The sequence below is a fragment of the Callorhinchus milii genome, unplaced genomic scaffold (genome assembly GCF_018977255.1).
Source record: "Callorhinchus milii isolate IMCB2004 unplaced genomic scaffold, IMCB_Cmil_1.0 Scaffold16, whole genome shotgun sequence".
Classification (NCBI taxonomy): Eukaryota; Metazoa; Chordata; class Chondrichthyes; order Chimaeriformes; family Callorhinchidae; genus Callorhinchus; species Callorhinchus milii.
The window spans coordinates 11,643,403-11,668,107 of NW_024704757.1; the positions used below are offsets into that span (position 1 = coordinate 11,643,403).

The 24,705-nt window shown below is 36.3% G+C and overlaps 1 protein-coding gene across 1 annotated transcript in view; it reads right to left on the minus strand.

The window, feature by feature from the left end:
- Window positions 1-24,705, minus strand: part of snx29 (sorting nexin 29) — a 135,306-nt gene that overhangs the window by 36,714 nt on the left and 73,887 nt on the right. The window contains exons 16-18 of the mRNA XM_007893700.2: window positions 24,187-24,303; window positions 12,631-12,686; window positions 9,420-9,501 (exon numbers count right to left, since the gene is read on the minus strand). Of these exons, the coding sequence (XP_007891891.1) occupies window positions 9,420-9,501; window positions 12,631-12,686; window positions 24,187-24,303 (255 nt within the window). The remainder of the gene's footprint in view (window positions 1-9,419; window positions 9,502-12,630; window positions 12,687-24,186; window positions 24,304-24,705) is intronic.

Consider the following 24,705-nt stretch of genomic DNA (forward strand, 5'->3'; position numbering starts at 1 on the left):
GAATAGACTGTAAAGTGAATTGACTGTATATTTGGGGGCGAAACGCGGCAGCCAATTGCGCACAGCAATGTCCCACAAACAGTCATGGATTGAGAATGACCAATTTATTATTGTTTTGTTTTAGAAGGATTATTATTAGGTGTGTGGAGTAAGGAAACTTGCCCAAGGTTTCGCCCTGCCTGGAATTGAACCCAGGTGTCTCGCTTGCAAGGCGAGTGCTCTAACCACTGAGCCACAGGACTCCAGTTAACTTAACTGGAGTTAACTTAACAGTGATGCTGTCAGCACCTGAGGTGAGAAAGCACTGACGGAAGCCAATTAGGAGAGCCTCAGTCTTGTTGACGTTCAACTGAAGAAAGTTAGCTCTCATCCAGGACTTGATGTCTGATAGACATTCTGTCAGAACAGCAGTGGTACTGGAGTCAAGGGTGGACGCAGAGGGGTACAGTGGGGTGTCATCCGCATACATGTGGAAGTCGACCCCATGTCTGCGGATGATGTCACCAAGAGGAAGCATATAGATGTTGAAGAGGAGGGGACCAAGGACAGAGCCCTTAGGAACGCTGCACGAGACTGTCCGGGGGCTAGAGGAGAAGCCGTTTGAGGAGATGAAGTGCAGGCGGTGTGAGAGGTATGATCTGAACCAATCAAGGACAGCGCCATTGAGGTGAGAGAAGAGGCGGTGGATGAGGATAAGAGTGGTCGACTATCTATTGCTGAAGAAAACATTCTTGACCAAAGTAATCCGCATATTCAATCCTCTTCATAGAGATAGATTTTCCGTTAATTACTATTTTTTTTCAAACTTGGATTTTCCATTTTGGACAAGGTTAGGTACAGGTTCTATGTCTGTAATTTGTACTCACATAAGGCAGTTTTAAAAAAAAGCGACTTATTGAAAGCGATGTTACCCTGAGAACAAAAATCATTTCTACAGTCAGCCAACTCTCATGATCCAGACTCAAATGTGAAGGATGACCCTTTAGGCAAGGTATTGATTGAATGGTTCTCAGTATATTTTATTGCATATTAAATGAGTGGGGGAGGGAGAATTTATCTGAAGGTCTGGGATTTACAGGATATTGTCTGGTGATAGCTCATTGGTGTGCTAATTTGAGTTAAATAACATTCTGCACAGAATGGAACCATTTTGTTTACTGGAGAAGCGAACTAACAAATCAAAAAGTGCATTGGTTGGAAAAAAACATCAAGAGTGAAATACAATTCATTGATTTAGTGAGAGAAAGCACAGAGATTAAGAAATAGGCAGTATTGCAGACTGAGACCCAATACCAATTTCGATTGTAATTAAGTTTATCCTGTATTAGTTTCCGTAACCAAACCCATTACAGGCGGCCTTCCAGAATGTAATCAACCTGAAAATACAATCCCTTGTGTCAGTATTTACATTTGGTCTGGATTCAGTGTTTCAAATTTTCTCCAAATCAGCAAACACAAAGTCTTGGTTGGTATTCATCAATGTTGCAAACTTTCATGGCTGGTCTAAGGCAATATAGATTTAAATGTTTCATAGATGTGAGTTTCTGGTATCTATGAAGTCCTTTGCAACTCTTGAAATGTCACTACATTAAATTGCAAATGATTGTAAATCTCTTGAGACAAGGTCATCATGCACTGCTGGACACAGATAAGAACTCAAGTATCTGAAGGAAACTGATACAGCATCTCAAACTTTTGCTTCGTAATTCTGAAACTTAAGAATTCCACTTCATCTGTTGGTCATTACTATTATCATATAAAAATCTCAAATGTGTTTCTAAAAATACTCTACACTGCACATTAATAGTTAGCAGAAAAAAAGTGTAAGCAAGTCTTAACCACGCAGACACCCAGAGAATGTTTTATAAATTTAAGATGCAAGAATACTGTAAAGTCAAATACATAAATCAAATATAACAATTTAGTGTACTATGTACAAAATATGGTTTAGTGCAATTATTTAATAATAAAACTGGTAAAATAAACTGATGCACATTAAAATGTGTCAATGCATTTAATGGAAGATCTCTCTTAAACTGAATTTTTCTTTTTACACTCAAACATCATATCAGTCATCGATACTGCTCTAACATATCATGGTTCTTCTGGAGGGAAAGCAAAATGTCACACATGGCCAAACAATATCAATAGAACTAAGAAAAAAAAATGCTTTTCTGACTCTGTTTTAATAATGGTTTTTGATCCTATTTATTGATATCTGATGCAGAATATTTTACAGTTTAATGTAAGTTTGGAATAACCCTCCCCCCAAACTCTGCCATCGTGATTGCTGTGTTCAGTTAAACTCTTTATTGCAGGATGCTGGCAAGCAATCTAGTTGTATTAAAAAGTGCAAGACAAGTTCTAAATAGACTATCCCTTCAGGCTGGGACTTCCATCTGTTTTTAACTGATAACATTCTTTGTAAAACAGCTCAGGCTATACATTTTCTTTGACCATTACTCTACTGAATGAGATTTACTTTGCAGTACGCTTGCATCACTGAATCCACGAGAGGCTTTCTGCCATTGCAGGTGAGTATTTTTTTTCCTCCATAAAATTAAATCATCCTTTCAACTTAAAAAAAATTATTTTTGTTTCAAGGTTTTATTCTTTGATGCACAATCAGATTTTTAATTAAATGTGTTACACTGTATTTAATTTTTGAAATAATAATAAACAATTCCTGTGAACATGACCGTGTGCTTGAAGGTAAAACCCAGTGTAATATTTTGTTGAACACATTCACAGGATGCTGAAAAATTTGGATAGTTGAGAAGTCTTTTTTTCCGGGGGTGGGGAGAGAATTTGATTTGAAGCAGATATATATGTTTTCAAAAAAATTGAGGGATATGGCAAAAATGTTGGGTCTGTGAGCTTTTCCTTTGCTTAAAAATCTTTATGTTGTTATTGGCAAATTCAACTTTGAACATATCTGAATGTGCAACAACATATGTAATACATGCCATCCGGTATTCCTTTTAAAATATTTATTTAAATATGGTTTGCATTTAATATTCTTTTAAACTTTTTCTGCTTTGAGTGAGTGAGGGGTTTGACATTTGCCTTTTATAACAGAATTGTGATATACTAATGAGAGACAATGAAGGTGTAAAAGCTAATTACAATAGGTAGCAAAGATATTCACTAGATCATTTATTTTATACTGTGCTTTGCAATACATTGTTCATTTATCACTACATTTGATTTCTCCTTGTAAAATCCATTCCCCTAGTTGTTCTAATGACAATGCTATCTGCCATTTTCCAGCACAGCTAAACGCAATTGCTGCAGTAGAATACTTGCTCTAATAGCTTAAAGCTATAATATATAAAATATATAAAACTTATAACTTAAAGCTGCTTACAGCTTTCATATAGGAGAATATCTCACAGTGCTTGATAGATACATGGTGGGAGCCTGAGTTTGGTGAGAGATGCGGGAGTGGGGTAAGTGACCAAAGGTGAAGTCAAAATGATGGGTTTTCAGAGGAAGTTTGAAAGTAGGGAATGAGGAAACAGGCACATGTCTTCAGAAGAGTGTTTCAAAGAGAAAGGACAAAGTGACTAAATACTTGCTCCCTGAAAGTGATAGGCTTGGTGAGCCATACTTCCACTGAAGTATTACCCATCTGAATAATTTGGCTCTTAAGAGTAGAATGGGAAGCAACTAAATTGATTATATTCAGAGAAATGTATGATTCTCATTTATCTCTTCTTTGTTTTTGTCACTTTGTTAAAATAATGCTTTGAGTAACCAGTCTGGCTGTATTACACCTTGAAAAGGCAAAAGGCAGTACAGATGAGCAGCAATGAAAATCACTTTTGTGAATTTTTACCATCACTGTGTTGGCATAATTACACTGTATTGACAGAAATTGTTTCAAACAGTGATTAATATTTGATACAGTGTCTGTGGAGTTGGGGGCTGACAGTAACCCAGGATTACCAAACCAGAAAAACAAATATTGAACAATATATTCATTTTTCAACCAATTTGGATAACTCGTAATGCCCCCCTTCAAATAAGATCTTTAAGATTAGTCATGGTCAAGTTAAAAAAGTAAAAAAGAAATGTTGTAAGTACAAAATCAAACAATCCAAGCTAAACAAAACAGCAGAATCAGTATACTCAGAAAACAGTATATAGTGAAACTGTTGAGGTAAATTGTAGGGCTTTTATTGTATCATACTTTGTTTAACCAAAATAAATGAAACAGCTCCCCTACTCGCCTGTCATTTTTTCAGTTTCACTTTTGACCAATCCTCATTGTAATCCATTTGCAGCGTAAAGCAAACTCTAAATAAGAGGGCAACAACTAAATCTCAAAAGAGATAAGGGGAACAGTTTAGATTTAATTACTTCACACAGAAATGAAAACGTAGAATGGACAACAGACAGATAGATTGTGTAAGTAAATTCAAGCAGGAATTGGATAGCTTTTTCACAAATGAATCAATTGATGCGTATCAAAGACAGACTAGTGTACAATTTATTTTTACTTCGGGACCAGCCAGAAATAATACTCATCTTTTCTGGTCCTGTACATTCCCATGAAACATTCTAAGGTTCAATTATTCAATGTGGACATAATATACACTACTGCCTTGTAATAATGGACTTATATCAGTTATCAGTATTGAAGTGCAGTATAAAGGACAGAACCTAATACAGCAGACAAAAGATCCAGACAAAATACCTTACAGGGTGGGTCTCTATCAGGCTGCAGTTTGATTGGAATATCCCCTCAGAATGATGAAATACTGAAAAACTTTTTTTTAAAAACAACTGGCAAAATGAAACCAATATAAAATGAAGATTTTAAAATAACAGTTCTGAGAAATTCTTTTACTCCCCATTCTGGATTATTTAAAATCACATTAAATATTTTTGTTCTTCCAGAATTGATAGCAGATCTAGTGTGGTGCTGCTTAATATAAATTCTATTCCCAAGAGTGTTTTTTTTCTAGTTCTTTTTCACATATGGACACGCCTAATTCCCATTTTTAAAAAGCAATTTTGACCTCTAATAGTGTTGTAATGTAGGCCTGTTCAGACGCACTATTAAGAGAGAATGTGTCGAGAAAATCATTCAGCATCAAAGAAGGTTTGTGGATCCTTCAGAGAAAGGCACGGTTGGTGCAGCTGGGAGTGGAGCCAGGAGGGAGGGAATCATTTTACTGAACAGCTGTGGATAGTTGTGTGCAGCTGTGTTTGTGGAAGTGGATTTTAGATAAGATCAAGAAGTTGATGTGGAGTTCGACACTCAAATTATTGGTCTATCTATTCTTGTCTGAAACAGTATTAGAAACAACAAAGGATGAAGACACAAGTGTTCCTGCTTTAGATCCTGCACAGCTAGAAATCTCATGCCTTTTTATTGTAGATTGGGCTGTATGATGTTGAAAGCCAATCAGTACTGGCAGAGGCCAGTTAGGTTTCAGACCCCACGTGTTATTGACTGAAGACAATGTATTTTTGGACGGCCCCTTTTCTTAGATTGAAGCTCTTTGGTACAAATGCTATTTTAAATTAGTTATTTTGGAATGTCTCTAATTTTAAACTGCTAATTATAGTATTTTTAATAGCAAATTAAAGTTAAAAAAAAAAGTTGTTTTGCAATATTTTAATATGCATTGAATCAGTGGACAGTTTCCAAAGAAAAGCAATTTTGATTCCTCTTGATCATATTCCAAAATATTATAAAAGGGCAGCATCTGCACACATACTGGTGTTTTTGAGCCTCCTTTTGTCCCTGTGTTGTATGCCTCAGTTCTGCTGGTAAGAGACAGACTGGTAAAAGATATCAGATATTATCTTATATTTTTTATATTCTTTCATTACTTACATTGGACTTGGATCTCAAGAATATCAAGGTGGCTGGTACATCCCACTCTGCTCTTGATAACGAGTAGGGTGGTCCTCGCTGGACAAGAGACAAGAAGCTTACCAATATTCTGCAATAGTAAGCTCTCAGTTTTTGCCAATTAAACTCCAGCAGTAAGCCAATGCATACTCTCGGAACTCTAAGCCTTAGCTCTTGGCTGAATTCTCCTGCAGTAGCTGAACAGGTTACATTCGACCTGGGAGAGAAATGCACTCCATGCCAGATAAATGGAAATTATACATATGTGAAATGTCAGGACTTTGGTTTGGAGACTTTTAAACATGATGATGCATTTCTGCACGTGGCAGATAGCTGGCAGAAAAAATTAAGATACGTGAAAAGCTAAATGTTCAAGCATTTCATCACTGTAAATTATGTGGCAAAACAATAATTAAGGATCGTACAAATTCCGTTGTAAGATTTGCAGTCTTCCTTTTGTGGATAGAATAGACTCATTAACAATTTGCTTGGCATTTCAGCTTATTCTTCATCAGCATCTCAAACTAATGGAATAAGAATCACAGTCAATCATCAGGCGAATGTCATTATCTCTTATTAAATAATAATAATCTTTGCATTTGATATAGCGCTTTTCACGTCATCTAGCCGTCTCAAAGAACTTCACAAAATAGACTACAAAGTGAATTGACTGTATATTTGTGGACGAGATGCGGCAGCCAATTGCACACAGCAGTGTCCCACAAACAGTCGTGGATTGAAATATTGTTGTTTTTTTATGAGGGATTATTATCAGGCGTGTGGCGTTAGGAAACTTGCCCAAAGTTTCACCCTGCCGGGAATCGAATCCAGGTCTCTCGCTTGCAAAGCAAGTGCTCTAACCACTGAGCTACAGGACTCCAATGTAAATGTAAAAGAATAGGTTTAAAATTTTTAGATTAACAAATAAGCACCTTTCAATGAGAAAATATAATTGGAGTGAAGTTAAAAACTGTGTAAATTACTGCTGGAAAAGGTTTTGATGTAAGGGTCCCATCTAGTATGATTTCCACAAGGTACAGAACAGTAGTTGAATGTATATTGTCTCAACCACAGTACATAAATTTGTTGTTGTTATACATAAAAATCACAAATATTCCAATTCCAAGATTATACATGAAAAGCATAACAAAGGTTAACAATGACTGTACCTTAACTAACTTGCAATAATTTCATGGTTTAATGATATGCTGCAATTAGAGTAATCAAAACATTTAATGCAAATTCCATTCCACTATTATTAAAGTGAATAGCAACCTTCTCCTTGTCTGTTGCAGCAATCAGCACTTTAAATAGAAGTTCAATAGAGATCACAGCAGGAAGGCTGACTGTCATTCTTCACGGAGCTAATGAATCTCCTTACCCAACAAATGCAAAACTTGTAATCAACAGGATTCAAGTAGCAACAGGATTCAGAAAATATTAGGTTATTTCAGAAATGCTAAAATGAAATCTTATTTGAATGATCATTTTAAGCCCTTTGAAACGATGCTGAACCTTCCTCTCAAATAAGGTTTTTGCAGCCAAGTATTTTTGCAGCAAAGTCTTTTTTCAGCACTCTGTATGCTCTGTGTATCCCCTGCTTGGCATGAAGTTATTTTATATGAATGGTATTTGAGGAAAAGCAGATTTGCCCCCACTAAAAAGAAATGTATAACATTTGAAAAAAATCATTGCATGCCAATGGAGTGAAAATTATGAGGCACGCAGATGAATGTGGTTTCAAGAAAAATTCAGATATATTCACACTGTGGTCTGATGCAATTTTATAAATTCACAACATGCCAGGATTACATATGCCATAAATTAAACTGTTTCACAAACACAAACAGCAGCAACTGCAGCAGGAAAGCTCATCTTAACAGAACACATACTTTATCGCAGTGAATAACACTTGGGACTGACTCTTCACATTCTGTTGCAATGCAAGAATGGATTTGAGATTTGGACTTCTCAATCTAAAGAAACCAGTTCAGAACTCAAATCTCAAATCATTATTTAGGCTCCCTAAAATAAAATGACACATTGACATGACACCTTAGGCTTTGTTGGATACTAATTAATAAATAAGAACCAGTTGACTAGGACCAATGGAAGGAGATCGGGAGGGAGAGAAAGCAGGAAGAACTGAGTAGTTTGGTGTGACTGTTGGATTGTGTAACTGTAGACCTAAAATAAAAGAGTGTTCTACACAGTTTGTTGAGAACGTGACAGGCTTCCGTACTAACAGCAAACTCAATCTAACCTAGTCAAAGCCCAAACATGTTTCTCCCCGGAACTATTTCTGTACACAGATGGCTGCTAGGAATAATCTTAGATAAATTATTTTGTGAGAAGGGTAAGAAAGGTTCAAATATAGTTTGGTGAGTTTGCATTTGCTTTCCCTGGTAATCCAGTGTGAGTATGCAGCCAAATAATCTATGTCGGGTGACAGGTATCTGTTTCCTGGCCGCCTAGTGCTGGATCCAAGTCATTGACGGTCAGTGATGCAGCGTGGCACTCAATCAACCCCAGGCATTAACATAACATTAATTTATACTGCCTAAGGAATCATTTGGTATCTGATTTCATTGTGTTGCAGGAGGTCCTGTAATTGTGGAAGTCTTTTAATTGTGAAAATCAATATGGACAAAGAGGACAAGCAAAACATTATCTAGCAGCACCATGAAAATGTATGTGGTGTAAAAATCAAATGAGACGCATGATGCACTTCATCAATGCACAGGGTAACCTTTGTTAAGCTAAATAAATGGATTCTGCTCAAGGTAATGTAGATACGTCATTGTAGATATTATAAAACTGCCTGTTTCACTCACTTTGTTGTACATCTACCGAATAAGTTCTCAACATACTCAGAAGGTATTTTGTAAAACATCAGAGGGATATAATTCACTAAAGTTGTCTAAAATTTACTAGACATCTCCTCATATAAGTGTAATTGCTGTCCTAAGATTTTTGAAGCTGTTGAAAGCATTGCATTGCAAGCAGAAGGCAAAGTATTGGCATCTCCATAACATTTTTGTTCAGCAAGCAGGACTGCCAGGGTAGGGCTCAGACACTTTTACGGCTGCTCTTGATATCACTCGAGCAGAGGTACAGTGCTCCCCAATTCTTTGCGCTCACCCTCAGGAGATGAGTACCTTTGAGTACAGGGTACACCATAACACGCTCCAACAGAAAACATAAACCTCAGAGTCACAGAGTTATTTGAAAGATTGAAACGTCAAAGCTTTAAGGATACATCTGTGTCCTCCAAGTAGTTCATCACTAGAGCACCCTCAATAGAATAGTTACAAGCAACTGACCATGAGTCAGTTAATACAACTTCATACAAAGCTAACAATTTGTCCTGATTTGCTGTACTGCTGTGATACAGCACATTTTCCAGTTGAGACGAAAGGAGGGTTCTGGATTCAAGCCAGAAATATTCAAAGGGGATGGGTGGATAGTACATGCCTGATGAATTGTCTCCACAATAAGTCTAGACAGCGTCTTTGGACTAATTTTAATATATTCTTAAGTGTCTGAATCGTACCTGATAAACATGAAATGCGTTGGCAGTTCGTCCACGTAGAAACACTGTTGGAATCCAGACGTTTATCAGTGCACAGTGAGACCTAGTCAGTGACAAAAAATAATCCACAGTAGTTTTCAAGTGTAATAACGTGCTGATGCAAAGCAATGGAAGAGTGTAGCTCATTCACAACAATTTAAAGATAATGGGGCACAAAATGAATATTAATAACAATCCTTGCATACGAAATAGCATCTATAATGTGGAAATATCGGAAAGTGCTTCACAAAAAATTGCTATAAGGTTTAGTGAACGTGTAGGCAAACATGAGAGCTATTTGGCACACTGCAGAGTTCCACAAACAGCCATCAAATTTATCTGGAGAAATTTTGGTAGAACACTAGGATAAACTCCCATTTCTTCTCAAATTGTGGTCATTTTAATGTTGACCTGAACAAGCAAATGAGACCTCGATTCAATGTCTCATCAGAAGGCTGGCACCTTTGACATTGCAAGACACCCCCTTGCACCTGAACAGAAAGATTTTGGAACGTCAATGCCAGAGTTCAAAGTCCCTACTACATTAAAATAAGCATCTTTATTATATCAATTGTAGTTCAGTTCCCATAATGTTTAATTTAAACAGCTTGCATCCACTCCACATTCATGATTTATGAACACAAATACTGTTTGGAGTATCGGCTTACAAATTTTCAGCTGCCTAAATTGGGGCTGCAGCCATCATTTTCAAATGAGCTGAACATCAGTTTCTCTCAGACTGTTGTAAACTGAAGATTAACATGATAAGCAGCCATATAAAATGCAAGGATTATTATTATTATTTATCATCATGATTAAGAGATAGGTGAATTCAGCAATGTGGCCTACATTCCAAAATATGGATGTCCTCCTGTCCAAGCAGGAAAAGAAATCGATTTGAGAAATCATAAGCTCTTCTATGAACTCACTTAGAAAGGCTGTGAACAGTTTTCAATGAGTATTTATACAGAATAATGGTCATTTTAGTATTGATGTAAAACATACTTCTGTAAATCCATATTACAGCTGCACTGCATAAAATTATTTAACGAACTTAATTTCAAATTAGTCAAAATAGGCAAACACTGATCAAATATCAATAAAATAAGAAATTTGAGATGCTGAGGAAACATGAACAATTTCATTACGTCAAACAAACTCATGCCCAAAATATGAAATCACAGCATTCGCAACTAAGTGTTGTAGCAATCCTGCTACAATGATCCATGATGGCGTGGCTGGAACAGCACTGAGCCAAAGCACAGCAGATAAAAACAAATGGTAATTCCGTGCAGAAATAACACTACTTTACTTATTTAAAATGAACAAAAAGATTAAAACCGTTTAAAAGCCAATGCCACAAGATTAGTTAAGCGATTACAACTATGGTAGTTATACTGCACAATCTCACAAACCAATTCTTTGAATATCAAAATGTGTTTCTGTTCAGGACACCCAGGGTTTATCTCGTTGAAACATGCATCTATCTGTATACACTACACCATTTAAGATGATTTAAATTGTAACCTGTCCACTTCCATTACAATTGGATCAGTAATTTTGCCATATACTACAGGATAGTGCTTCATTAGTTTTACAATTCAGCAGAAGGAATCTCCAGAGTATGAATAACTAAACAGACCCCCAGTAACATTTTCGGTGCTATCTTGTTTGGACTGTCACAATTTGTATTGGAATATGGATCTAGAAGATTAATTGTGACAGAAATAACAAATAGTAATTGTATTGCAGCAAATGGAACTTGTAGCCATTCCTCCTAGCACTTGTTATGAAGGCATAATGCAAGATAAAGATCTGTTGTAATAATTTCAAGGTTAGCCTTGGAGGATGTGTGAAGGTTTTTCAGAAGTGTACATAACAAAAGCAAGCACGGCCTATTTATCATTCAAAGAGCGGCTATGCTTCCTTTTTGTCTAAGAACTCTTTCAAGGTAATAAGCCAGAAGTAAAGTATTGCAATAATAATCTGATGAGAAATTAGGTTAATATATTAAGACCGATGCTATTTGCAGAAACACAGCGAGACCAGAAACACAGCAAGACCAGAATCAAAGCAACCCAATACAACGCAAAGTGAAGCAATGCACTGGTATTAATTCAACCCAATACTAATTGATGTGGCATGAAACATGAGAGTGAAATAACCCTTTGAGAGGGGAAGGGTCCCAATGAATGAAAATTGAGATAACTACATGTAATGAAAGGATCAATGAAATGCTGCAACCCAATACTAAGGCAAGGGATAGAATTCATTTGTACCAATGCAACCCAATGATATATGCTGAAGGCTGGTGCAATCTAATGCAAATTTGTAATCAGCAACTCTGCAAAGCAAATCTGAAGCAAATGGAGATGCAAGACAAGCTCTATGAATAAGCATTTCAGATATGAGGAACTTGAATAATGAGATGCAAATCAAGGAACAGAAGATTTGAAGTGCGCTGGAACAAAAGAGAGCTACAGCAGAAATGACTGGGATCCAAAATAATGGTCTTCAAAGAAAAGCTTCAATACGGGCGAGATGCAAAGGGAGCTGAAATGCAAAGTAGAATAGTGGCTCACAATGGTGTAATTATACTGACTAATGATGGGTTGCTCTATGGACCATCGCAAGTAACCCAAGTAAAAAATAAAATGTGTTAAGCCAGAAAGATATTAATGTAAGCTAATTTGACATACCCATTTGAAATACTGTTTTTGTTTATGTTACATATTCACCTAGAGAGAAAGCAATGCTGAGCATCTAAGATGATTAATTACTGCTATGTCAGCAATAAGCCCTTTGCTATGTTTAAAAAAAACTTCATATTTATCTGCTTTATAGCAGATATATCAAAAGTAAAAAAGACATTATCAAATTTTGTTAACATTTTTACTGCCATATTTTAGAGTTAATAAGACAAATGCCTGCATGTAAAATAACAAGCATCAATCTGCTTTGCACACAGAACCCTTTTCATAGCAATGCATAATATGCATTATAACTATGTGAAGAGAACCAGAAATTAGATTTAAAAAACAGAATGAGATCCTGAGGATTCAGAGGTATTGAACATGGAAGCAAGAAAACAAGTGAGTTAATAACAAAGAAATCCGAAACAAATATAACTACGCATTAAACAGTGAAAATAAAGAGTTGTTTAAATTGTAATATAAGGTAAGACACTACTTACGTTTCAAAATCTGACAAACTTTGGTCTTCAGATGTTTGACTTAAATCACCAGGCACCTATAAAAGGAAGAAATATGTTTAAATCACAATAACTGAATACAAATGAAATACAGTTGTAAACCACTTAATGAAGAGGCAATCAAAATATTCTAAAAGAAACACAGCTAGATATTTCTCAAAATGTCAGTTTATAATGAACAGTAAAAATGATGTTTTGACAGGACAATTCTGTGCTGCTCAAAAAAAACTTTTTTATTACTTTTTATCATTTATTTGTAGTATTTACAATATAGTAGACAAGCAAACATTATTGTTAATGTTGACTCGGATAACTGGTAGAAAAAATTAGAATTCTGTTCAGGAACAGTGAATAGTTAGCAGAAACAAATGTGTGGTACATATGTGGTACTATCCCTGCTGAACGGAGGTAAAAGGAAGAATAAAACAAGAATAAAACCAGTTTTAAATAGAACAGAAAGTATCATGTCCTTATTTTCTAAATTGTTATTTAAAATCACTGTAAATAATGCAATAGTAATCAGTGAGTTTAGAAAATAAGGGAGACCCATAATAAAGGTCAAATATTCAAAAAATATTCACAAAAAATTGCACTTAAATTTATAATAATTAATTATTATAAATAACGAATATAATAATGAGTTAAAGTGATCAATCACTTTCATCCTTGGAGAACTACAGTTGCAATTCAATGAAAATACTTTATTCAAGTGTCATGAGTGGAACATGTGTGTATTCTGAACTCCAAGAAGTCCTTTTGCATTGAAAGAGTTAATCACCAACTTAATGTCCAGAATGCTACATATGCAAAGTTAGGGAAGGCCATATAATCACTTTGTTTTCAGGCTTGTCAATTCTAAAGCTATGGTCACGTAAGCAATTCATTGCACACATGGTCATATATTCTGAAGATTATGTCAATCGACTTCAAGAATCATCAGATTGGCAAACAAATGTTTTTCTTATTGTGAGGCTTTAACACAGTTCTTTGCCAACAACTTCAGCATCCTGCAACATATACCACTTTTTATCCAGCATTTCCAAAGCAAACAGATGCATGACAATAATCATCAGTAAACATCAGAATTCAGCCAATTTTATGAGTGAAGACTGGAATTATCAAAATGTCCAGGTATCCTCAGACACAATGCCTCAGATGGACTGGCTGAGGAGAAAAAGCTGAAAAACAGCTGTTTATTAACATCAGCCATATCGTTCTTCATATCCATATCTGGATAAATGCACATCAAACTTATTTGTATTCATCTAAATATGTCTCTGTTGTACAGGGTTCAACATTTCATGAAATGAATTATTCTATGTGCTTTGACAGACAGTACACAACCAAATCCTAACAAGACTTTTTAAATATTCACCTCATTCACATTATTTGCTGTCTGCTTTGATGAGTAGTAACATTATTCAGCAACAAGTACCTAAATAAAATGCAATATTTTTGGCCAATTACACTATGCTTTTGCCAAACTAATGCAAAAGTCACAAAAGATCAAAGCAACATGATAATGTACAATATATCTGGCAAATGAAACAATAAATCCATGAGATCATATCACTTCACACACACGCGCACACACATTGTGACTGTGAGCCTTTAGTTTCGGTTGGCACTCTAATGCAGTGCTGGGGGAATGTTGCAACGACAGAGGTGAGATATTAAACTGAAGTCCCATCTGCTCGTTCTGATGGCTATTAAAGATCCCATAGCACCATTCAAAAATAGAAGGGAGTTTCGTACCAACAAAGCCCAAGATTAAAAAGACACTGCTCATTTTTGTCAATTTCTGGGATACTAATGTGCGCACAATAAGGTGCTGCAAAACACTATCAAGTGCTTTAAGTTTCATATTTACAACCAATAAAAGGTAATCTTTACCATTGTATGCAATGAACATTTTAATGAAAGGATGCTTCTAACTTTGAGGGAAGAGGAAAACGACCCTCGGCACTGAATTCACTGTGCTCTTCATCTATCTGCCTTAAAATGGTTTTAATCTCCAGATTAATAGGTGGAAAGCAGCAGCATGAAGCTCAAGATCGGTGGATAAGGAAACTTGAGGTTCTGCAAGATATACAGAAAATAAGCACACACTAATTGTGTTTGGGTTGCAAGCTGAGGGAATTCATCAAAAGCACCAGAGATGGAGATGCGCTAAGAATGATATCTATAGGCTTAATATTCAACCTTATGGTTATGGAGCAAATGAAAACACTACTGTGATTACGAGAATAGTGAAGCCTGGACTGATGGTGCCAAGTCTCTTGGCTGAGACTCTGTGCTGTTAGGAGTCTCATACTTTATGATGAGTGGATGTTTCTTATCCAGCTCACAATAAATGGAAACTGACAGTTTTCTTCAAAGAAAAGGGCTTCCATAGTCTGCATTTGGTTCCGAAATAGGTCAAGGACAATATGAAGAAGAGAAGCACAAACAGAGAATTTTAAAGATATTTCCAATCAGATTGCAAAGCTTGTGCTTCTAGATCAATGTCTTGCACAGAGAAGCAGAATGTCTTGCAATCTGGTTTACTGGTTTATGTCCAAATATCGAACCTTTCTTGCAAAAGTACAAGTACGTAATAAAACCACACGGTCAGATATACCAACGTAAAGCTAAAAAAAAACTAAAAAGGAAACAATATAAACAAATAGTATCCCTGTGAGACGCAATGGCCCCTCATAGCAGCTTTTATTAAGTGCCGCAGAAGTCAGACGAAAAAGCTCTTGCAGAAGCATACTTAATTTGAGCTTCAGTTCCAAACACAATGAGAATACATCGCTATGGTTCATCACAAGATCTTTTCTCCATGGACAGTATGATTGAAAAATAAGAGCACCACTCTACATAGAGAAAATTTTACTGTGCCGAAATCAAATTAAAGAGCTAATGTGCTAGTCAAATTATCTTCTTAGAAATAGATGTTTAACTAGGATATCCAGGCTTTAAAACTTTTAATTTATTTTAAAACCATCAATTCTGAGCATCATATTGAAGCTTCAAAACTTAACCAATCTTAAATTCAACATGAAAGATGAAAAACAGATACTGTTCTGCCTATTCCAGGGCTCTGAGACGCTACGCCGTATGAAGGGTGCTATCTAGTTGAAAGCTGCTGTTGATATTCCCTACGCTGAACTGACTTTTCTTTAGGCACTAAGAATTGGTTGGCATTTTTAAGATAAAAATAACTCAATAATATGCAAATGTCTTTTTATATGCAAAGTCACACATTTAAATGCTTTATTTGTATTCTCTTCGTCATGGTATAATAATTCGGTAAATTTATTATTAAAAGATGCACACACATTTTAAGATTGAGATGTTATCCACGTAATTAATTTTACATTTTAAATGTCATAATTACTTGCACTATTCAATATTCCAGCAGGTACAGTAGAACATAATTTTATTTCAAGAAAAAGATAATTTGATGTAATTAAACTTGAAAAGTTGCCTGACTGAGGCAAATACTTCTAAAACGTTCAAAGCAATAGCTATGATTTTGGAAAGACAAGGTGATAAGGCACAAAAAGAAAATCAGCAACTTCACATAGAATGGATATGAACTACTTTAGTATTAATGAAACACAGCACAACATCCCTGTATAATTGTCAACAAGTATATTTATATCTGATTGAAGGTATTAACATTTAAATCAATTTACCAGAATGAATAAATGTAACTTTTAAAGAATTCAGACAATTCTTTCAATCAGAGCGTTAAAACATAGATTTTTTTCCCTTTAATTATAATTCCAAAGTGCTTTTCACTTTACTCATTCTAAACTGTGAGACAGTTCATGTTTAGAAAGGAGAATTTTAGCCCTGCACCTTCTTATTCATCTCACATGCAATTCTACTTTAATTATCAACTAAGACTTTCTCAAAGGTTTTTCAAAGTAAACTGTCATGTGGAAAAAGTAGAGATAAGAGGCAAGATGAGTTGGATTTGTGTAGCCCTTCCCTCCCGCAGCAACCCTATTGAATAATTATAAAATAAATTATCACTTAAGTACTCAGTTTAAAGAGAAAAGCACAAGCATTACTGTAACAATAAATGAGCCCATTAATTGCTAAAGCTATTATACTAAAAGGATTTGCGATCATATAAATGATTGCTTCACTCTAATGTGGCCGGAACTGGTGTAAACAGGGCTAGAGGTGTGGTCAAAAGTTACTTATCATTCAATTTGCATGTTACCCTTCATGTAAAGTATCTTTGTAACTATAAATTAGATTGTGAAAATAAATTAGGTGAAATGTAATATTGCAAGTAACTATTATAAGGACATGGGAAAACTAGATATAGAACAAGGCCATTCAGTCCATCAAGACAGTTCTAGCAGTTTATTAGATTTGAGCAGATTTTGTAACCTTAATGCTCTGCCCTTTTTCACCACGCCTATTAATAACTCAACTAACCAAGTCTCTCTCCTTTCCACCTCTACAGCTTTCTGGTGCAGAGCATGCCACAGCTTCACAACCCTCTGGGGAAGAAACACTTGCTGATATCAGTTCTAACCATCTTAGTTCTGATTTTAAGGCTGTGCCCCTTGTAATGGATCCTCCAACCAAAAAGCTATCTAACACATCAATACGTACATACACCACACATTTTACCCAACTCAACCAGGAATAAACAAATTATTTTGTACAATATTGTCACGAATTAGCACACTGTCCTTTTACCTTTGGGATCCGTGTTCAGAGAGCCTAGACTAATAAGATGAATGCTTCCATTCTGACAGGGTTAAGGGCCATTAAATAAAATGAATTCGGGGAAGTTCTGTGCATTTTCAAGTTTGAAAAACACAAAAGTAATTATAACTCATCAGCCTAAGTCAGAAAATTCATCAGGTGACAACTGTAGGAATTGGAAATGTCAAATCGGTGCAGTTGGATCTTCTGAGGTTGGCACTGAAGCACATTTCATACTGAAAAACAGGGATTTCAACTTGTCTGGGTCTTTCTGGGTGGTAAATGGATCCAAAGTATTTATATCATATGATGTATTCAAAGGCACCCACAATACAGAATATGGATCATATGATGAACAGGTACTCTGCAACAAGGGCAATGAGGTGCCCATTGCTAAATAAAATTTTAAAAAATCAATTGTACAATTGGGGCAGGCTTGAGAAGTGTTTCTCCAAAATTATTAAGATAAATACTTCATTTTCTGAAATAGAGCACATTAGTAATAGGCTGTTTATCTGCAATTTACCAGATACAAAAAAGGTTCTGTTCAATGCATGAGAAGCTTTATATCCCTGACAAAGAAAAGGTATAATTAAAGGAATACGCCAAAACAGTGAGCCTGGAGTTGCTTTGAAAATTCTGTACAGCAACTTAAATTTCTTCTGTGTTATTTGAAAATTCTCAAGGTTTTTCTAGTTATATATTCTAAAGTGGCAAATTATATAAAATTACATATTTTTAAAAGTAGATGTTTTTTATTAAAAAAGCTTCTCCATCCATTTAATGAATTCTGAAAACTAATGTTCCGTGGTGCCCGATTACAATTAAAAATAATTGCCATAAGGAGGTTATAGGCCATATTGTCAATGTGCTTTTGAAACGTTACATATAAAGGGTTCATTTCCAAAGCTTCCTATTCAGTTCATATTGATCTGGAGAAGCACTGTATTGCCAGAGTCCATGAAACTCTTGATATTCTAGCCAGCAGTCCTTCAGATAAATTAATCATTCACTCAATTAATGTTTGTGGGACATTTCTGTGCACAAATTGGCTGCCACGTCAATCCACAAATACACTTGACAGCAGTAACATGTGAAGCACTTCAATATTATTGGCACTACATCAAATTCAAGAACTATTTCATTGTATTCTGTTGACTCTGTAAAATCACAATGGGCAACAAATTAAACATTCCCTTCATCTCATCCCTATAAAATTCCTTCTACTCTGCTTCCCTTTCCTGCACGACTGTGTCTGGGGCTTGGATTCGATTCTGCTTCTCTTCTGGACATAGCAGGTCCTAATAATCTTGATATTGCCCCAGGTGTGCGATAATTCTCTTGGACTTGGAATCTAAAAGCCTCTTCAATTCTTAGTGAGTTCAAATAATCAAATACAGTATCAGTAGTGTGAAGAACAAAGGAATTACACAATGAACTCCTGTGCTTTTTTGATGCAAGAAAGGCATAATTCATGATCTTTGGAAATCTGAAGTTTGCGATTACTTGTAATTATATATGCCAGTTTGAGGACCTGGGGGTTATAAATTGCAATTGAACCCAACACATTAATCTGTTCGCATTACATTATTTCAATAATGATGATCAACTCAAATAATATGAATGATCACTTGTGTCTTCTAAAACCTGCACATAAATCTGAGTCCATCCATTCATTGTTAACAAAAGAAGATATTGCACAATGTAAAAGAACATACAATTACTCCTCTAGTTTGACTTTTAAAAATCCATACAACAGATTACTAAAATATTTACCATCCAGCACAGACACGATGGGTCAAATGGCCTCCTTCTGTGCTGTATAATTCTATGATCCACAATTGAATATTAATACTTTAAGGACTTTTAAAAACTTATTTTAAGTTATCCTTTAACTACTGTTAATTCATAAACGTTTGTGGGAAATTTATGTTCCATTAACTGGCAGAAATACTCTTTTATGCTCGGGTATATTAATCACATCTAATTGCAGCCTTTCAGGCAATACATGTGTATTCTAATATTATCAATTAAAAAAACTAAGTTCATTTTAATCTACTGCAATTGAAGCAATTATATTAATATTTAATGAGAATTTTATTAACTCCTGGATGTGAAATAAGAAAGAACTTGAATTTTTATAGCTACTTATAACATCAAAATGTCTTAAAGCACTTCACAGGTAATTACTGTGTGCGTCAGCAAGGTCACCGAAACAACTATGAAGTAAATGACCAATTGATGTGAAGGACTGTTGGCCAGAACATCAGTTTCAAAGAGAAACAAGAAACTCAAAACATACAGTCAAAGACTAATCAGAAAGTAACAGCAATGAATATGAAAATTCTCTAACATTAAGCATTTTAGAATAGCCGTCTTAAAATTCAACTTCAGCCACCTGGTTTGGCAATGAATCAATGCAGTGTCACAGTCATAGGGTGTGAGTTAACAACTGTGGTTTATGATACCGTAAGTTCTCCATCTCAAGCCGTGACCAAACCTTCTCCACAGTGAAAGAATTAAAAATTAGTGAATTTCAGATCCCAGCAACTAATGGCAGAGGCTCAGTGTCAGCGACCAGCAGCAGGTTCCTTGCCTTGCCTTTTAAGCTGAGGAATGGTGTGCCAGGGTGGGGAAGGGGAGGAATTATCTAAAAGGATAATAGAAATAACTCAGAAGCAAATATAAATGAAAAGATTAACTCTGATTGAATTAATCATTTTTGCTCCAGTTGTGCAAGTTAACAGATCATTCATAAACGATTGATATATGAATGCCTGAAAATCACGTGGTTTTGACGAAGAACGGTTTCTTTCCAATCTTAACTCAATATTAATTTGTTGCAGCTATTAAATAAGAGTATTTTCATAAGATAGGAAAAAATGCTGACGGTTCTGGGCAACAAAAATAGAAAAATAGCAAATTAAATTGAATGCAGAAAAGAACTGATTTATAAGTCAAAGCTCTTTGCTAAGATGATATTGAAAAGAATCTATGATCCAATTAGATCTGACAAAACTAATTCGGAACTGCTCACCATCATGTTCACCCTGAATATTTTCAAGAGTTTTAATGCACACTATAAAAATCTTTCAAGATTTTGTATTTTGTATAACTATAGTCACCATTGAGATAATTCAAAGAATAAACCTTTTGAAATACAAAATATTAAATAGGACACATTAAAATGCATTATAAATGTATGTGTTACTCTGCCTAGAAAAAGACAAACTGCAGGTTCTCCGCAGCAGGTGAGAAGTCTTGTGCGCAGATTTGAAGCGTAAGGAGGATGTCATCATCGGCATGGCTTGAAGGAGGCAAGGGAAGGAGTGAGGCAAAGGGAATGTGGGATGGAGTGTGGGGGACATGGAGTAGGCCAGAGCCTGCTGAGCCGAGGGAGCGGACAGGATGATAAGGGGTTAGCAGTTTTGAGAGATGGGGGTGGGGGGGAAGGGCAAGGCCAGGGAAGGCCTTGAAGGTGAAGACGAGAATTTTGACTCAATCCTCTGAGAGATGGGGAGCCACTGGAGCCGGGCGAGAGTGGGTGTGATGGGTTAACGGAGCCTGGTGCGGGAGAGGACACGAGCTGCAGATTTCTGGATGATCTGCAGCTTGTGGAGGGAAGAGGTGGGAAGGCCAACAAGGAGGGCGTTGGCATAGTCAAGCCTAGATGAAATGAAGGCATATATGATGGTTTCACCGGTCTGAGGGGTAAGACAGGGCAGAGTCGGGCGATGTTGAGGAGATGGGGGAAGGCAGAGCGGGTCATGGTACTGATGTGTGGGAGAAAGGACAGTTGAGGGTCGAACAAGACATCTAGGTTATGACTGGCTTGGTGAAGTGGATGCCGATGCTGCCGGTGCCTGAGGTGCGGATGTGCTGGCGCGAGCCAATCAAGAGAGTTCAATTGCTTGCTCAATTGTACAAAGTTGGCTCCCATCTAAGATTTGATGTCTGACCAGCAGTCTGTCAGGACAGTAATGGTCCTGGAATCGAGGGTGGAGACAGAGAGATAGAGGTGGGTGTTATCCGCATACATTGGAAGTTGACGCCATGTCTGTGGATGATGTCACCAAGTGGGAAGGGAGCAAGTACAGAGGAAGTTGAAGAGGAGAGGACCGAGGACAGAGCCCCGAGGAACACCGCACAAGACTGTACAGAGGCTGGAGAAGAAGCCATTTGTGGAGAGAAAGTGGAGCTGGTGTGAGAGATATGATCTGAAATATTCAAGGGCAGAACCTTGAAGGTTGAGGTGAGAGGAGAGCCGGTGGAGGAGGATAGAGTGGTCCACAGTGTCAAAGGCAGCAGAGAGGTTAAGGAGGACGAGGAAACAGAGGGAGCCCTGGTCACAGATGGACAGGATGTCATTTCATACCTTGACCAAGTCTGCTCCGTGCTGAGCAACACAGAAACCCAGCAGCAGGAGAGGAAGGAGTGGAGCTGGGAAACAACAACTCTTTCAAGGACTTTGGAAAGGAAAGGGTCGCTGGAGATGGGGCGGTAGTTAGTGAGCTGGGATGGGACCAGGGAAGATTTTTTTTAGGATAGGGGTGATGACAGCTGTTTTTAGGGGGGTGGGAATGGTGCTAGTTGACGTGGAGAGGTTGACAAGGTCTGAGAATAAAGGGGCGAGGAGGTGGAGCTGGGAGGTAAGTAGAGAGATAGGGTTGATGGGCTTCATGTAGTTATAGTGGTGGTGAGAGAGGAGGGGGAGACAGGTTTGAAGCTGTGGAGGGAGGGGTGGGAATTAAGAGATACTCATTTTTTCTTATCTGCAAATGAACATTGATTCAGTTTAAGCCCTGCACATCAAGTACTGTAAATGTCAGAAGGCCCCTCTATTGTGGACAAAAAGGTAGAATGGATTAAGAGTCGAAAAATGATACAGTTTCAAATCATTATTCTGTTGAAGAGCTGAAAGGTTTCACCAATTCTGTCAACAGTAATTAATCTGTCTCACTTCTGGAACTGTGAATTTCTAAATTGTTTTTACTGAAGAACAGCAAACGACATCTGCAGAATAGGGAATCCACCTCTCCCAAGACTGCAGAGTAGTAAAGGGGCACTGTCTTGATGAAACAAAATGTTCAGCAAACCTTTTTTCTTTGTTTACAAACATCATAACATAGAAAATAATAAAATGTTTCACTGTGTCACTTGTTCATGATGTCCCTACAAGAAAATTTTTTTCTTTTTGAGCAATAAATCACAGTTGGACAGAGCCATTATTTGGAACACAATATAAAAAACATGTACAAAGATGTATGACCATAAACAGGCATGTGTGCAGCTCCAGGTTGACTCCTGAAATTCGGGATGGTGCTACAGGTCTACTACAACTGATCAACAAGAACGATAACTCTGCAAGTCCAGGTACTTGATCTATATTGTGAACATCTCAAGGGAATAATCACAAGAGATAACAATATTTGGGCATAGAAGATTATATCTCAATAACAATCAAGGGACATCTCGTGGAACGTCAAAAACAGGCGAAAAAAACTTGTGAAAATGAAAACATATGGAAATTGGACGGCTGCCTCTCCGCGATCATTTTTCATCAGAGACACAATTTAATGCTAAAAAAAAGACAGTTCCCTAAAGGTTTCCCAATTATCATTTAGCAATTCCCTAACGGAATCATCATTAATCATTTCCTTTTCATTGCACAGGGAGACATCTTTATGTTGGCTTAATTCCACATTCATGTAACCTGTCCAACCCAACAGAGAAACAAATTGAGAAATGATGAAAAGGTTCTAATGGATTATGAAAGGAGGTCACAGTACCAAGACTATAAAAATGAAATCAAAGCATGAAATGAATAGCTATTTATGTCACAGTGAAAGATCAGGAAAAGTGATCATCTCAGTCAAAAGAAAAAAATAGGATAATGATCATTAAAGCAACAGTGCTGAGGCATTTGAATCTCATCTACATAACAGAAATAGCTGTGGTTAATTTGCATAATTTAGAAAATTTTGAAGCTGAAAATTATTTCATTATGAGTGATTTAAATGAACACCAGGATGTTTTTTTAACCTTTTGAAAGTCAACAGAACCAGTTCCTTGTTTCCACTAGAAGTCACAGTAATCATTCAATCAGCATCATGGTGCATTTTATCATCTGAAAAGAACATCCCACTTTGACAAATAATAACTATTTAGAAAGTGCAACTTTTCTGCACACAATCTAAAACATTTAGATCAGTTGATGAGTCAATACCAAAGCAATTTATTCCACAAAACAATTAATTTGACGAGGCAATAAAACAGGCTGTGAAGCAATATGAAATGTTAGAATGTAACCGCACTTAAAATCATCCATTGTCACAAACATTTCAGACTATAAAACTGAAGTCAATGACATGCGTAAAGAACATTCCAATCAGCTGAATGGAAAATACAGTCTGAAAAAGATTCTGCATTCAATTTATGTCTGATTATTGAGATGTTGGACAGTGCTCAGAGTTAGAATCACAAGATAGGAAGGAGGATTCTCAGATTGAGAACTTTATCATTCCCATTTGAAATTTATGTATCTCCATTAGGGTCCCCCATTTTCGACAATATAATCTAATATCTACATAACAATGTAATAGTGCAAGCCTGTGTGGTTATGTCACAAGATATCAAACTATTGTATATTAATCTACATAATATATAACATTTGATGAACCATTTGTCCCCTTATCAGCAAGATTACAGAAAGCATTTTTCACAGTGATACACTTAGATCTTTATGTATTTAGTGCAATCATTTACTTAAAACTCATTCTTCACACACTTCAAAGAATATCTAAAGAGTATGCAGATACTTACAGGACCTCGTAAATCAATGAGTTCTTGCCTCATCTGTGATATAAGGGCTTCTTTGGCCATCAGAGATCTGTGTAACCTCTCATTGAATTCTATCAGTTCCCCGTGCATCTCTGCCACCTGAAAAACAATGAAGCAGACAATTAGACACAAGGCAAAATCCAACAGGGACGAGAGCTCAAATGTTTGGATCTCAGTCTTGCTGGGATGATTAAAAGAGTCAAGAAATATGTTTTTTTTTTAAAAAGTGCTTCTTAAATAATTTGTTGAAAAATATATATTTTAACAATAAAAATTAATATAATAATAATCCTTGCATTTGATATAGCTCTTTTCATGTCTTCTAGACATCTCAAAGCACTTGACAGAATATACTTTAAAGTGAATTGAGTGACCAAATTATTATTGTTTTTTTTTCTTGAGGGATTATTATCCCAAGAAAGTGATCCGCCAATTGACTGTAACAACTGGGTTTCTACTAACTGCTAGGTAAGCAGAGGCGCATGGAGTAAGGAATCTTGC